Source organism: Bicyclus anynana, chromosome 24 (genome assembly GCF_947172395.1).
Source record: "Bicyclus anynana chromosome 24, ilBicAnyn1.1, whole genome shotgun sequence".
Classification (NCBI taxonomy): Eukaryota; Metazoa; Arthropoda; class Insecta; order Lepidoptera; family Nymphalidae; genus Bicyclus; species Bicyclus anynana.
In genome coordinates, this window is record NC_069106.1 from 7619221 (window position 1) to 7636197 (window position 16977).

Below are 16977 nucleotides of genomic sequence, written 5' to 3' on the forward strand. Positions count from 1 at the left end.
CTGATGGTAAGTGATGATGCAGTCTAAGATGGAAGCGGGCTAACTTGTTAGGAGGAGGATGAAAATCCACACCCCTTTTGGTTTCTACACGGCATCGTATCGGAACGCTAAATCGCTTGGCGGTACGTCTTTGCCGGTAGGGTGGTAACTAGCCACGGCCGAAGCCTCCCACCAGCCAGACCTGGACTAATTAAGAAAATCTCAATCTGCCCAGCCGGGGATCGAACCCAGGACCTCCGTTTTGTAAATCCACCGCGCATACCACTGCGCCACGGAGGCTGTCAAAGGCTTTATGCTCTGACGACTTCCGAAGTTGTACTAAAGACAGAATTTGTACAATTTATATAGTCCTAGTTAGTAGTAAGACGTGGATATCTCAGTGGATATGACTTCTGCCTTCGATATAAGAGGGAGTTCGTTTGAATCCGATCCGGAACATGCACCTCCAACTTTTCAGTTATGTGTTATTCTGTGTGTGTGAAGTCTGCCAATTCGTATTTGGCCAACGTGATGGACTAAGGCCTAACCCCATCTCATTCTGAAAGGAGACTCGTGCTCAACAGTGAGTCGAACATGGGTTAATGATACTCTAGTAACAAAAGTGGTAAACTCCACTATAAGCAGGTGCTAAAATCCTTTGTCTACTCGTGTCTACTTAATTTTTATATATTTCATTATAATTAGAGATGCGCCGAGTAACACTTTTGCCGAGTAACGAGAACCGAGTTTTACTCGGTTCAATTTTTTTTCAACCGAGTACACGGCCGAGTAGCTCGGTTCAGTCAAATTTCTATTTCGCGCGCGCAAACAAGTATTAATTCAATTCAATTCAATTCAAAATTGTTTATTTCAAGTAGTCTTAGTTTACAAGCACTTTTGAAACGTCAAGTTTGACTATTTGTAGTGACTCTACCACCCAGCTCAGAAGGCGCAGTCTGAGAGGGCGAGAAACTCAACAGTTGCTCTTTTAAATCTTTCATTTTAATTTTATTTTAATTTAATTGAGATTTTCAAAGATTTCCTAAATTACTAATAAATAATTTTTGAATAACACTCTTGTTCTAATTATATCTATCTAAATAATGCTTTTCTTAAACAAAGTATACTCGGCATTCACCGACCGAGTTATTCGGCCGAGTACCGAGTATCAACCGAGTACTCGGCCCATCTCTAATTATAATCAATATGTCGTCATAAATGTCATTATTATAAATTGAAATTCAAAAGGATAAAACAAGACACATATCAGATGGACTTTTAAAATGTCATTGCAGATATTTTTATAAAATAATATGACATAATTATAAAATTACTAGCGGACCCCCGCGACTTCGTCCGCGTGAACCTCGATGTAAACGTTCAACTACCTCTACCCTACCCTTTAAAAAAAAGTAAAAAGTATCCTATGTCCTTCTCCTGGCTCTGAACTACCTCCCTGCCAATTTTCAGCTAAATCGGTTCAGCCATTCTTGAGTTATAAATGGAGTAACTAACACGACTTTCTTTTATATAGGTATATATAGATTCCAAACGCACTGATGTTTTAAAAGTTAAATTTAATCTAATTAACAAATGTAATGTAGATAATAATTATAATTAATGATTAGATACCTATGTAAAAACTCAAACTCATCCGAGTGGCTCAACTGATTTTAATATTTTTTTTTGGTATATTTGGTAGGTACCATTATGACAATAGGTCGTAGTGTTTTCACCCCCTTTTTCCCCTATAATACTCACAAATGACGTGGCTTTCTAGTGGTAAAATAATTTTCAAAATCGGTTCAGTAGATCCAGATATTATGTGTTATATGGGCTTTACCTTTATACGAGCCTCTTCTTCGAAACAGACGCCGCGCGGTGTAACCCGCGTGGTTCCCGTTCCCGTATGGATACAGAGATAAAATATAGCCTATAGCATACGGGGATAGTGTAGCTTCCCAACAGTGAAAGAATTTTTCAAATCGGTTAATTAGTTTCAGAGCCTATTCAATACAATCAAACAATAAAATTTTTCCTCTTTATAATATTAGCACAGAAGTATAGACAAGACCTCACTTCAGCTTCTTGTTTGCGAAAAATCATAAAACCAAAGTGTCTCAAAAGTCTGAACTGATTTTGATTGTGTTTATTCAATAAAAGCTGTTTGTACATAATTGAAAGTCTTGTTAACCATTAATCAAGAAAAAACATTCTGCCGCCGACGTGCTTGTTATAAATATTTAATTTTTACTTGTAATAAATTACCTACTCTACAACAGTCTAAGAGCCTGTTATAGTCAGACCTACCTCATTTTAAAAAAGCATATAGCCCATGCTCCTACTTTAAGTACGGTAGACAATTTTGTGACCGTTTTTGTAGCTTTGGGACGCAGCTAAGAGGATGCCCACCAGCTAATACGTGAACCCTGGGAATCCAGGTATACCTCCGTATAAAAGTATATGGAAGATATTAATATAAAAAGGACCTATTTAGGTAATTGGTTTAATAAAAGTAGGAATGTTTCTTGAAGAAAAAATTACCGGCGTTCGTACCAAAGCGGAGAAGTAAACATTTGACGCTTTTTTTCTTTTACCAAAAAGCCTAACCAACAAAACCAACTTGAAAACAAACGAATGAAAAAAATAAGTCTTCAAGAAATATCGTAAAACTCAAGTACCTACTTTCCCTTGGTACCACTTTCAAAATGATCAGTAGATTGAAATATAATTACGTACGAATAAGATAACTTATATTATAGAGAGGTAAAGTTTGTTGTAAGGATGGTAAAGGGTACTTATTCTCTGAACCGATTTTGAAAATTCTTTTACCACTAGAAAGCTACGTTAATTGTGATGGTCATAGGCTATATTTTATCCATGTATTCTTACGGGAACGAGAACTTCGTCGGTTAATAAGTTAAAATAAAAAAACGTTTGGTTTCGCTTTTTTATTAGGTAAGTAATGCTTCTTCGAAGTCAATTGATTTTTTTTGTTAAAACTATTTTTAATAAAACGAGGATGTCTGGCTACTGCAGCTCTTGTCCTATAATGTAGGTATGATTATTACAAACGTGTTTATAACGAAACGTAATTAAAATTATTGAAAATTAAAATTGCGAAGTCACGCAAATGACCGACCACGTTTTCCTTTTATCCTTCGAATTATTTATTTGCATTGAATAATTAATTTATTAGATTAACTACTTAGTTAAGTGCTAATTAGCGTGGATTGCATTCGAGTTATCTGTAATCTTTTAGGTTTAATGTCTTTTGTCATGTACCTCTATCTGCAGACCTATAGAACAATTATAGTTGATTTATTATCGAATGGTTCTGGAATCGATTACACGATTTAATCGGGATATTTTTAGGGTTCCGTTCTGTTAAAAGGCAAAAAACGAAACACAAAGATCTCTATTATCCGTTTGTCTGTCTAGATCAAGATCCTTTATTTCGGGAAGACATTCGAGACAGTGTAGAGAAATGGAAATATTAGATATAGCAATTCTTTTTTAAGAGCAACTGTTGAGTTTATTGCTGGCTCTTCTCAGCAGAACCTGCCTTCCGAAACGGTGGCAGAGTCTCTAAATATTGTAAATTAAGTCTACTTCATTAATAATACAACAGTGGTTGTCGTAAAACTTAGCTTGGAAGTGCAAATGAACCGAAAAAGCCGAATTTTGAATGTAACGGTCAGAAAAGCTTAGCTTCTTCAAATTCTCGACCAAGATTTCCTATGTGTATTTTCCAACATCAAAAGGGTTATATTAAACTATTCGATTCTCTGTTGAGATACGAAAATTTTAATTCAATACTCTTTTCTGTATTGTTTAAACGCATATTTTAAAACTTGACGTTTAAAAACTAAGCATAATAAATAAAATTATATTTGATTAGATTTAAAAACATATCGTAGTATAATGAAAATCCAAGAACCCATTACCCCGATAAGCCACCATCGCTCGTGAAAAAAAAAACAATTATAGTTCAGTGATGCAGTTCGACCGACGCGAACTCTTATTACTAATTTAACATCCGTAATAGTCCGTAATAGTCTATTATGCGGGCTCGTAAACAAATGGGGAAACGTGCGGTAATAGCCGTATTAACGTGTGCTTAACTCGCTTATAATAGTCCAAGAGCTAGTGGGTGGAATTGGGGAAGTACTTAGTATTTTTATTTATTTACAAGCAGACGCCGGCGACTCCCGAAAGAAACCACAGATTTTTCCGGGATGAAAAATATTTATATTAAATATTATTATCAATTACACAAGATTTATAGAAAAAGGTCAACCACAAATACCATGTAATAGCTTTATTATGACAACATTTTCTCTTGAAATATCATTATAGAAACTACTTCGATCGGTTTAATAAATAGATAAAGATATAAAGATACTTACTCTAAGTAGGGTCCTATAAAGATCTTACAAAAAGAATTTCAAAAAGACCCAATAAATATGTAAATGTTATTCAAAAGTAGGTTCCTTAAGCCTTTCTAAAGACATACAATTTGCCACTAGCTCATGGACTATAATCGCTATTGTGCCGATAAGAATGCACAAGGATTATTATTTTTCAACGCTTTTCTGTAACGTGCGAGTCTCAACTTTCAACTTGTATGACCTTCTAGCAACATAAAGCTTTATTTTATGTTTATTGAACTACTTTTTTATAGCAATACGTAGTAGATACAGATGGTCCAACTGACAGCAGTATATAATAAAATATAACATATATAAAGCAGTATTTAATTCAACTTTATAGGATTCGTGAGGAAACCAGCATAATTCTGTGTATGTGAAGTTTGCTAATCCGCATAGATTGCCTAGCTCCTCTCATTCTGAGAGGAGACTCGAGCTCAGCAGTAAGGCGAATATGGGTTGATAATGATGATGAGGATACAACGTCCTATATTATATACGGCACAACAATGACGTCATAAATTCGTAACATCGTCAGATTTGGACTTTCAAAACAAAGTTACAAATATTTACGTTACGCATTTGTGTGTTTATGTTTTTACATCTCATAATAAAACTAAGGAAGCTAAAATTGTTTTACGAACATCCCTACAATATTGTAGGGATATAAAATCTTTAGAGCACATTTTGCGATGATTTTGTATAGGCATGTAACGTATCTAATAATATTAAAATCATTGGCAAAGACTGTATTAAAAGCGAGTGAGCGTTGGGAGGCTAACGATAGCGAACACGCCTGGCATGTTCACGAGTGAACAATAAAAACGCAAAATGTACTTAATTAGTTGAAAACTGAAAATACATAAAGTATCCTTCGTGACTGGCAGCCATTAGGTTAACTGTGCAACATATGTATTAGACTAAGAGCCAGCGACTGCCAGACCTTCGTCATTTTATCATTTTATAAAAGCTGAAAGTTTGTCAGCTCATGCTCCTATCATAGGTAAGTACTAGGAATGAAGACAGTTATTTAAATTGTATATAAATTAGGAGTATGCTAATAGTAAAGCAATTTTGTAAAAGTGACAGGGTATCTGCTATCATTACTTTCAGAGCTACAGTGATTTAAAAGGTCAGATTTGCGGCGCTGCCGCGGATCCCTGAAAAACGCTCCATACAAAATGGTACGATTTAATGACGTCGTAGATCATAATGATCGATTGATTGGTATGGGCGTTCAAACAATATTACTAATATCTTTGTTATTTGTGCGTTTATGTTTATAGTTCATGTATTAAATAATGTCACATTTCATTTAAGGAAGCTAAAAACTGTATGAATTTTCATCTAATTACGATAAAAGATTTTGAAATTTTATACGCAAGTATTTTGCAAATATCCAGACAATCTTTGCTTTATATGTATAAATTAGTTAACATTGACCTTATTTACACGAATGTATCTTAAAAAATATATTCAAACCTAGTTATTATCCACATTATGAAGTTTGGATCGTGGTGGCTTTAGTAGGTAGCAGGTTTTAAAAATCCAGACCTCCAACCGTCTAAGTATAAAGTGTATTTTTTTTATTTTCCTCGAAATAATATGAGAAATTATATTCCCAGTAGCCAGTCACATAACTTCGCGGCAACCCTTCAAAAAACACTATTTAATTTGAAACTTCAAGAGTCTTTAGCGAAGGGTTGCCATGAAGTTAAGTGTCTCGCGAATTGTGATATCATTTCTCTTAATACGCCGATAAATATATAAAAAAAATTATACTTTATACTTAAGCGGTTGAGGATCTGGATCCTTGAAACCTACTAAGTATCTCCCAAAGCCACCGGTCCTAACTCCATAGTTGGTTACTGACAAACTTTCAGCTTTTATGAAATTACGAAGGTCTGGCAGTTGCTGGCTCTCCGTCTATATTATAAATATAGATAAGTAATATACCTACTCGTATAAAATTATACTTACTATCTATTTACCTAGTAGAGGAAAAACATGTAAACTATTCAATATAATTATGAAGTTATTAAGTAAATAAGAATAATAAATAAGGATTTTATAATGACTCACTTAAGGTCGTTTCGTTTCTTTTTTTAATTTATACAGTGAATTTCTACTAGCCAGATAGGTATAACCATTCTTGCCCGAGGAAGTGCAAAAACCATACCTAGGTATACTAAAGCCAAATTCACTGTACCTACAATATTTATCAACAAACAAATTAAAAATGAGGGTTTAAATCACTTGTCATTTTACACTTAATTTTAATTAACTTGTTCCTAAATTAATGACATTTAATACTTATAACAATTAGTTACCTATCTTTTGAATAAGATTTTATAAAAAAATACATAAATTAAACAATTCGTTACCTATGTTTTGAATCGTCGTTATCAACCCATATTCGGCTCACTGCTGAGTTTGAGTCTCCTCTCAGAATGAGAGGGATTAGGCCAATAGTCCACCACGCTGGCCCAACACACACACACACAACTGAAAAGTTGAGGTGCACGCCCCGGAACGGATTCGAACCCACACCCTCCGGAATCGGAGGCAGAGGTCATATCCACTGGGCTATCACGGCTCTGTTTTGAATAACATTTTATAAAAAAATACATATTTTTAAATAAATTAGGTATGAAATTACATGTATTTTCTACCCTCATTTTTAATTTGTTTATAAACATTGCATATCGAATTTGGCTTTAGCACATAAAACATACATATATATAACTACTCTTTTCTGCCGCCAATAACAGTATATTATCTGTGTACCAAAATACAGCAATGCTGTATGATGGCAGAAATATGGTCAGGTTCAGATCAATGGCACATAAGGCTTAAAAGGAGGTCTCTCACTATGTTTTAATTCGCCTAAACCTAAATTATTGACAACGTCAATCGCTCGAGTCGCGAAGTTGAAGTGGCAATGGCTAAAACACAGTTCGAAGAGATGGACGTTAGGGTCCCAAGGTGCTGGAATGGCGACCCCGCACCGAAAAGCGCAGTGTTGGTCGACCCCCCACTAGGTTGACCGAAGACATCAATTGGGTTGCAGGGAGCCGCTGGATGCTGGCGGCTCGAGATCGTGATGTTTGGAAGTCTATACAAGAGGCCTGTGTCCAATAGTGGACGTCCATCGTTGTTTTTTGTAGCGGTAACAACACAAGTAGGTCATGTAACCTTTTTAGTAAACAAACATTTTAAAAAGCCGCTAACAGATATGCAAGCATCCGCCAATTACTTCCCAAACTCCAAACTCAAACAGAATGCAAAACATTTCGGCGAAATTGTACAAATACCCAAAACGAGTGGGTGAGTGCGAAATGTCGAAAAAGAATACGCAATAACCTCCACGTAATGTAACCATTTTTATACTTAACTGTAGATAGAAGCATAGACGTAATAATAAGTCCAGACAATTGTTAACTATTATTGTTCCGATAGTTGTTTCAGTCAATGGTCTTATAACAAAAAGCTTCGACCAACAACGACTTAAGAAGCTTTCGCTTAACTGTTGATCAAGAGTCGGATACAAAAGGCAGTGATTCCTGAGACGGCGCGTATTGTGAGGAGGTGCCTCACTCTGGAGTCCTGACCACCGGTTGCTTGGGCACTCATGTCCCGCAGCGAGAGGGTTGATTTTTTTTTATAAATTTTTAATAGTGTTTTGTATTTTATATTTATATTGACATTGTTAAAAATTAAAAAAAAAGAACTAATAAATGAATGAGAGATGTAATATAGTCCAGACACTCTATTAAACTAATAAGGGACGCATCCCAGTTCTGACAGTTCGCATAATTATACACTTCGACACGCACACAGATGCACATACGATGACAAACCGACTGCTATTAACCTCCAATACACTTTACACTCACACATGGATGCTCTGCGTCATTATGGTTCTTCAGATGTTTGACAGCGTCTGCCGATTTTATTAGTCTATGGCTACAAGAATATGGCAAGAATGTGACAGGTATGAATGGATTGATTCTCGCCTACCCATTTGCCAATGTTTGATTTTTTTTTATTCAACCATTTTACACAATCGCGTTGCGTTGCAGCTATTACGAATTGTAATTGACATAAAATCTTACATTGTATTACTTAGGTAGGTACCTATATATTTTATCATATTTATTACTACTATTACCTACTCTTTACTAATGTACTTAGTGAAGTGACGAAATTCCTAGTGATTAAAGTAATTTGCTATTTCTACAAAAAAACCATGCGACAATGCCATACCGATCCGACATATATAATCAACTAAATCAGTAATCCGACTAGTTGGTGCGTCTGTTGAAGCTTCATATGAAATAATTATTTGTACATCTGTAGATATTTTAATAATATATCATGTCTTAAGCTTGCAAGATATAGGTAACTGACATTGATAACTATGTCCTACAGAAGGGATTAGAAATTTCGCGCGGTGTTTACTACTAGGTACATACTAATCTAGCAATAAGTTTCACTTTTATCACTAAATAGTCTTTTGTATAAATAATAGTTTTAAGAAATTTCAGCCAAGAATTGACAGACAAGTTGCCAAGTCTGTTGTAGCTTTAAATCAGGTGTCGAAGTCGAATAGTCTGCAGCTCCAATGCTTTATCAAAGCTGACGATTTGATCATTTCAGGCGTAAAGCCGCCATTTATCGAGGATATTGTCGGGTTTCTCTAGCGATAAGTTGCTTTTTACATCATTATTACATCTACTTCTTTGTAAGTACACGCAAAAGTTGTTAACAAATATGTGAAATCTTTAGCCAACATTTGAAAGACAAGTTGCCAAGTCTGTTGTAGCTTTAAATCGGGTGTCTAAGTCGGATAGTCTGCAAATCAGACGCTTTATCAAAGTCGACGATCTCATCATTTCGTGCGTAATATGCAAATCAGTCGGCCATGTTTTCGAAGCCGCCATTTATCGAGGATATTGTTGTGTTTCTCTAGCGATAAATTGCCTTTTTATTCCTTTAGATAAGCAATAATTGTTAACAAATATGTTAAACCTTCAGCCAACATTTGAAAGACAAGTTGCCAAGTCTGTTGTAGCTTTAAATCGGGTGTCGAAGTCGGATAGTCTGGAAATCAGACGCTTTATCAAAGTCGACGATCTGATCATTTCGTGCATAATATGCAAATCAGCCGGCCATGTTTCCAAAGCCGCCATTTATCGAGGATATTGTCGCGTTTCTCTAACGATAAGTTGCCTTTTACATCATTATTATATCTACTCCTTTGTAAGTACACGCAAAACTTGTTAACAAATATGTTAAACCTTCAGCCAACATTTGATAGACAAGTTGCCAAGTCTGTTGTAGTTTCAAATCGGGTGTCGAAGTCGGATAGTCTGCAAATCAGACGCTTTATCAAAGTCGACGATCTGATCATTTCGTGCGTAATATGCAAATCAGCCGGCCATGTTTCCAAAGCCGCCATCTTTCGAGGATATTGTTTTCGCCTTTCGACAGATCCGATATTTATGTAGGGCTTATTTGGCCCTTTATTCGCCGTTCCGTTCCGACCGGTTATGGTAGGGTTAACGTGGATTTGTGGGTCGTGTTCGTATTGTTTTGTACTTTGTTTGAGGATTTCAATGCGGAGTGATATCTTCAGACGATACGGATCGGGCTTCCGTGGATTTGTTTATTGTTAAGATGACTGAACTGTTTTTTGCGGTATAAACGGTTGTAAAAAGCGTTTAGTTAGCTTGTCTTGTTAGTGCGGGTTAAATCTTAGAAGCGAAAGGACATGTCCCAAAATATGCTTTTATTATTTTTAATTTACATGCAGGTCAACAAATAATTTTTTAGATTCTTTGGAACCCGCATTGATTAGATAAATATTTTTTTGTGTTTCGCTCCCTTGTCTACAAATTAAACATACCTAGACGAAACTGTAAAAATGTTTAAAACAACCAATAAAAACACCTGGAATTGAATTCATATCCGGTGTAAGCTGTCAATGTCATGTAATATTGTTAAATGTAAGTAAGATACAAGTTACAAAATTTTTAAACATTAAATCCTAGACAGAGAAGCATTAAATGAAAAAAATCCTTAAATAGCTTTAAAAACGAAAACCATAGACGAACGCTACTACGCGAATATCACTGACAATATGTCAGGGTGTGAGTTACAACCTTGTTGCCATAGTAAAAATTCTTTAATAATGTTGTCAGCTAATAATAAAAATACATTTTTTTTACTATAGGTAGGTAAAATGTACTAAAATTCTTTTATATTTTTCAATTTGCAACTTACTAAACTTGTAATAAAAACTATCGATATATAAAAAGAATCGATTCTCTAGCCGGCGCAACAAAACATCGATCAAGTAATCTAATACCTAGTGTAAGGACACGGAAAATATTTATTGGTGTTAACTATTTTCGATGTGTGAGTTTACCTCATCACCTTTAAAAAACGACAGACAATTTTGTTCGTAAAGTTGGTTGCGATACCTACTAGTCCTTACGTAATTAGTCTGAGCAAAAACAAACAAAATTAACTCGTAGGTTTATAATAGGTATGTAAGCAATTAATTTATGTATTTAACCAACAAATTTAACCTGTAGTTAATTTTACCTAATGATTTATTAAGGAAATTCAATTTAGTGTAATATTTAACCCACTTAAACAGTGGAAAAAGAGCAATTATTCATTAAAATATAGTATATTGCTTATTAAACGTAATCCGCACGTATCATTATAATAATTTGCCAATTTGTAAGCCTAAAACGATTTTATACCATTAGACTAGCTGACGCCGCGCGGTTTCACTCGCGTGGTTCCCGTTCCCGCAGGAATACGGAGATAATATATAGCCTATAGCCTTCCTCGATAAATGGGCTATCTAACACTGAAAGAATTTTTCAAATCGGACCAGTAGTTGCTGAGATTAGCGCGTTCAATCAAACAAACTCTTCAGCTTTATAATATTAGTATAGATATGTACTAATGGATCCGAATTTAACTACTCCACTGAGCATACTTGTAGGTAGGTACACAATTACATATGCACAATTTTGTATTAATTTAAATTATATACTTATGTATAGATGTATAAAATGTAAATTATATACATATGTTATAGGTGTCTCAATCGGTAAAGGAAAACATCGTGAGGAAACCTGCATAACAGAGAATTTTCTTAATTCTCTGCGTGTGTGAAGTCGGCCAATCCGCATTGGGCCAGCGTGGTGGACAATTAGCTTAACCCCTCTTTTTCTGAGAGGAGACTCGAGCTCAGCAGTGAGCCGAATATGGGTTGATAACGACGTTTTTACGTTTTCTGAACACACAACTCTACATTGTAGACAATATTTAGGTATTATTTGTTCAAATAACTTTCGTTGTTAACTATGCAGTTAAATGAAATTAAGACAATTAGGCACTTTAGTTCGCCTCAGTTTCGACGCGATAGTGACATCAAATCTATACTAATATTATAAAGCTGAAGAGTTTGTTTGATTGAACGCGCTAATCTCAGGAACTACTGGTCCGATTTGAAAAATTCTTTCAGTGTTAGATAGCCCATTTATTGAGGAAGGCTATAGGCTATATATTATCCCCGTATTCCTACGGAAACACGGAAACACGCGGGTAAAACCGCGCGGCGTCAGCTAGTTAATATTATAAAGGCGAAAGTTTGTGTGTGTTTGTACGTATGTAATTATGTATACCTATTTGTTCCTTCTTTGCTCTGCTCTTGATAGCCCAGTGGATATGGCCTCTGCCTCCGATTCCGGAGGTTGTAGTTCGAATCCAGTCAGGGCATGCACTTCCAACTTTTCAGTTGTGTGTATTAAAAAAAATTTAATATCACATGTCTCAAACGGTGACGGAAAAACATCGTGAGGAAACCAGGTTGCGTATCTGAGAATTTTTTTAATTCTCTTCGTGTGTGAAGTCTGCCAATCCGCATTGGGCCAGCTGGTGGAATATTTGGCCTAACCCCTCCCATTCTGAGAGGAGACTCGTGCTTAGCAGTGAGCTCAATATAGGTTGATAACTCAAACCAATTATTGTATAGGACCTGCCTCGCTAGACGTTACTTTTCTGTCAAAGTATATGATCAACGATGCGATTATAAAAACTGTTTCTATATAATCGGTGTTAAATAGTTGTAATGCGACGCACACCATTACAACTATTTAACACCGATTATATAGAAACAGTTTAAAGAGCTCCGTAAAAATACCTTTTTGTGTAATTGAATGGTGTAAAAAATGGGCACAAACTTCTAGTTTAATATAAGATATATACCAAATCTAAGCTTGTTTTCCTCGGAAAATGACAGACAATTTTGTTCGTGACTACGAGTGCGATAGAGGTCCTTCTATAATTGGTCTGAGGTTGATAATGATGATGATGAATATCTATGTGTTCCTATTCTCTGATTACGCTAATTAATTACGAAGCGAACATTCCTAACAAGGAAGTTTTATTAGATTCTTGAACCGTATAATTATTCATTAATTTAAAGCAAATTAGAACAATATTAATTATAAAACACATAACAATATGCATTATTACTTATTGCGTAACTTGGTTTGTTACAATTAATATTCAATTAATAATAATATTATTAATAAAATTAGCAATATAATTAATTAACAATAAAATATTAATGGATTGATGATTGAATATAAAATTAGAAATTAAGTATTGATTGCAATCTAATAGTGTTTCACTAATTTATTTAGCAGCTAGCGGAGACCCGCATCTTTGTTCACGTGAAATTCTGTTTTTCACAAATCCCTTGGGAAACATGGATTTTTCCGGAATAGAAAGTAGCCTATGTTCTTTCCCAAGGTCTTATTTATGTCTTAAAGTTATAGGATAGCCGTATTAGTCTCCAACATACGATGAGATGACACTTAATGGTAAGCGTCCACATATCCGCATCGTAAGTATCGGACCCATCGGCTCAAACGATATTCTTTGGATAGAAAGTCATACAAGTGCGTCCACTGATCCGCATCGTACGGCTCGCACGATTCTACAAGATCCTTAAATAACATGGTATTGCTTATAAACATCGCAGTAAGCTGCACCATTACTAAGTATACGGCATCTATTTTACGTATGCTGCACCTGTAATAAGTAGTTATTTGCAAGTTCCTTGCGTAAGTATCTCATTTAATGTAGCGTATTTTTCTAAGTATACCAACAGTAGGTACAAATATCTCGTATAAGTAACTATTCGTATGGTGTTTGAAACTTTGCATGCTTGTTATTATTTGGTAAAAATACATTAAAATTATAGAAATAACTTGATGCTGCAGCTATTAGTTAAGAGGGTACGTTTATGTTTTTTTTATTTATTAATACTTTGCATAGACTCGACAGCCATTCTTCATGAGAGTTTTTAACTATCCAGAGCAGGTAAGGAAGTTTGATTTTGAAAATATATTTTTTAAAGCAGCCTACTTATAGGTAGGTACCTAAAGGCAAGCGTCCACAGATCCACATTGTACTTATCGTAGGCATCGCATTTAACTGATGTTTAATTTTACCGTAGATTAGTGCGATCCGATGTACGATGCCGATCATTGGACGCACTTGTATGACTTTCTATATAAAGAAAATACTAAGATCCGATTGATACGATGCGTCCGATGCGGATATGTGGACACTTACATAATGATAATATTAATTCACTATGATTAATTTTAAAATTAATTCATGACGGATCTTGGTCAAGTGACCTGTCGATATCAATTTTGGCTGGGAGGCTTCGGTCGTGGCTAGTTACCACCCTACCGGCAAAGACGTACCGCCAAGCGATTTAGCGTTCCGGTACGATGCCGTGTAGAAACCGAAAGGGGTGTGGATTTTCATCCTTCTCCTAACAAGTTAGCCCGCTTCCATCTTAGACTGCATCATCACTTACCATCAGGTGAGATTATAGTCAAGGGCTAACTTGTAAAGAATAAAAAAAATGTCATTACCATACGTTTTTATAGTTTTCGAAGCGTTTGCGATCGTAGAAAGAGAATCGACTTGGCTACAGGGGCATTTTTAACTTTCCCAAGAGAAAGCAATAGTTAAACAAGCGATAAATACATACGAAGAGGCAAACAATTTGAGACGACAAAAAAGTGATTGATTACCATCTAGCTACTTAGGCGTATCATGGGGTAACCTTTCGGGGTAATGGGTAGTAAATTATAGTTTGAACAACCCTTGGCTGACGATTGACATGTTAAACATGACACTGTTAAACACAATAATAATCTAATTATCCTTTGAGAGTCGTTAAAACCCAGAGACAGTGCTGGATTAGCTCATAGCATATTTAAACAAATGCTTATGGAATCCCGTTTAGTGGGATATTCGAGACAACCGAGAATAAATACGAGCACACGAAAGTTTAAACAATTTCAAAAGCCGTGCGTTTTTTTTTATTAATTCTTCGTCGTTCACTTAAAAGTGTTTTTCAGGGTACGGTGACATTCACCTGTATGACGTTCATAATACATAAGAAAACCTTTTAAGAGTGAAACGAACTGTCACCCGCACCATCCTACATGACACAAACTGTAGGGAAACATTGCTTAGGGCATCAAGTCTCCTTAATCCAATAGTGGATATGACTTCTGCCTTCGACCGGCGGGCGTTGGTTTGAGCCCGGTTCGGAGCATGCACTTCCAAATTTTCAGTTAAGTATTTGCATTTTAAGAAATAATATCACGTGTCTCAAACGGTGAAGGAAAACATCATGAGGAAACCTGCATAACTGAGAATTTGCTTAATTCTCTACGTGTGTGAAGTCTGCCAATACCAATAAAAAAAAGAAACGTGTGCGTCTCGGGATGCCCGAAAGAACTGATGACTTAAACCTGCTGTCGTATACGGGAGAGAAAGGGAAGCAAGACAGAGTGGCGCTGTAACGCGTTACGTTACAAAACATACCCTCCCATAAGAAGTTATCACTTCAAAATACCTAGTAGTGATAAGTTATTGTGCCAGTCGTTCAGCCGGACTTTTAAAACTAAGTTTGGTTTTGCCACATCTGCGCACTTCAGACGTTGAAGCCAAGGTGTCTATTGACGAATATGTCATAGAGGATACACCTATACCTAGTCTTACACATAATACAGTAAGAAAAGCCTATAGGTAGGTAACAAATTTTTACCAGATAAATTTGCTTGACTACAATCATGGCCGATGGAAACCAATGAAGAGATGTAGGTTGGAACACAAGATATTCATTCTTGTCATGAAGTGTAAAAGCAGTACCCAAGTAATTCTTTTTATTTTGAAGAATCTCTTTAATTTTCCATTAAAAAACCTAAAATTGACAAATCCATTCATAGCATACGAAACTGTAAATAGGTGGGTGGGCACCTAAAATAATTTGTGCAATTGAATGCAAAACTCTTCTCCCAAATTCCATTTCAGAAAAGTTTAGGATTCGACATGATTGATCATGAAAATTAACTAAACTCGGAGACTATATCGATCCCCAATTATTAGTTCCATATCAACTTACAGTTTTGTAAGTGGAAAACTTAAACAGACTTAAATTACAACTATCTAAAGACTTACCTGTAATATGACCAACGGGAAAATGTGCTTGGAAGAGTGGTCCGAATGAGGGAACCACTGACGGAGCGCCGGGCCAGCCCAGGCCGTGGTAGGCCGCCGCCGCCGCCGCCAATGCGCTGAAGGGCGTCGGCCTAATCGGACCTAACCTCTCCTTCTCATTAGGTGTCGACGTTCTGTCGTCTTCATCACTCTGTGCGCCATTTTGTAGATCCTCCACATCTACTATAGAGTCTTCTTGGTTAACTGAATCTTCGTATTCGTCGTCAGAAGACGTCACAGTCGCGGACGCGTTGAGATTCAAAGGGGGAGTTTGGGAAGACGGCCTGGGAGATAGAGATTTGCCGCCGGGCAATTCGGGTTGTGCTCCAGGGGACTGTCGTAAAGGAGATTCGGGTATAGTCCGATGGTGTCTTATCATCTCGGCAGTTTCATCCACTTGGCTCGCCTTAGTGTCTGCCAATATTGATGCAACGCTGAAGGATATCCTGGACGCTTTGGGCGGTTCCGTAGCCTCGGCGGGGCTGCTGGGGTACCTGGAAACACTCTGTATCGCCATGTTCACTTCCTTGTCCTCGTATCTTTGTTTCTTTAACATTGAACGCTACAGTTCCATTTATCACAGTCACTAGCCACGGATTGTGTACACATGCGGGCGCGGTCGGAGGTCGACTGACCGGCGAGCGGTGGCGGGTACCCTCGCGCGACAAGAGGCGTGGCCTGTGAAAGCTCCGCCCAATTGTAAAGCCGTCCCTTTCAGCCAATCGACCGTTTCGCTCGGAATTGATCCGCGCGGGGGTGGGGGGGAGCGATTTAGCACGCTCTTATCTCGTTAGTCTCCTTTGTGATACTCGATTTTTTTGTAGGAATCAAAACATAATTACCTTTTGTGAGTTTTGATCGCACTTTACGTCCGAATACGTGACGTACACGTATACGTACGTTGTAAAGTATAAAAATATAATGAGCTGCCGCTTGTTATATCCTTTTGAGC

General features: G+C 36.5%; 1 protein-coding gene across 1 annotated transcript in view; it reads right to left on the bottom strand.

Annotated features, from left to right (window-relative positions):
• Window positions 1-16645, bottom strand: part of LOC112047854 (muscle segmentation homeobox-like) — a 40388-nt gene extending 23743 nt beyond the window's left edge. The window contains exon 1 of the mRNA XM_024085124.2: window positions 15987-16645. Within this exon, the coding sequence (XP_023940892.2) occupies window positions 15987-16581 (595 nt within the window). The 5' untranslated portion in view covers window positions 16582-16645. The remainder of the gene's footprint in view (window positions 1-15986) is intronic.
• Window positions 16646-16977: the final 332 nt, after the last annotated feature.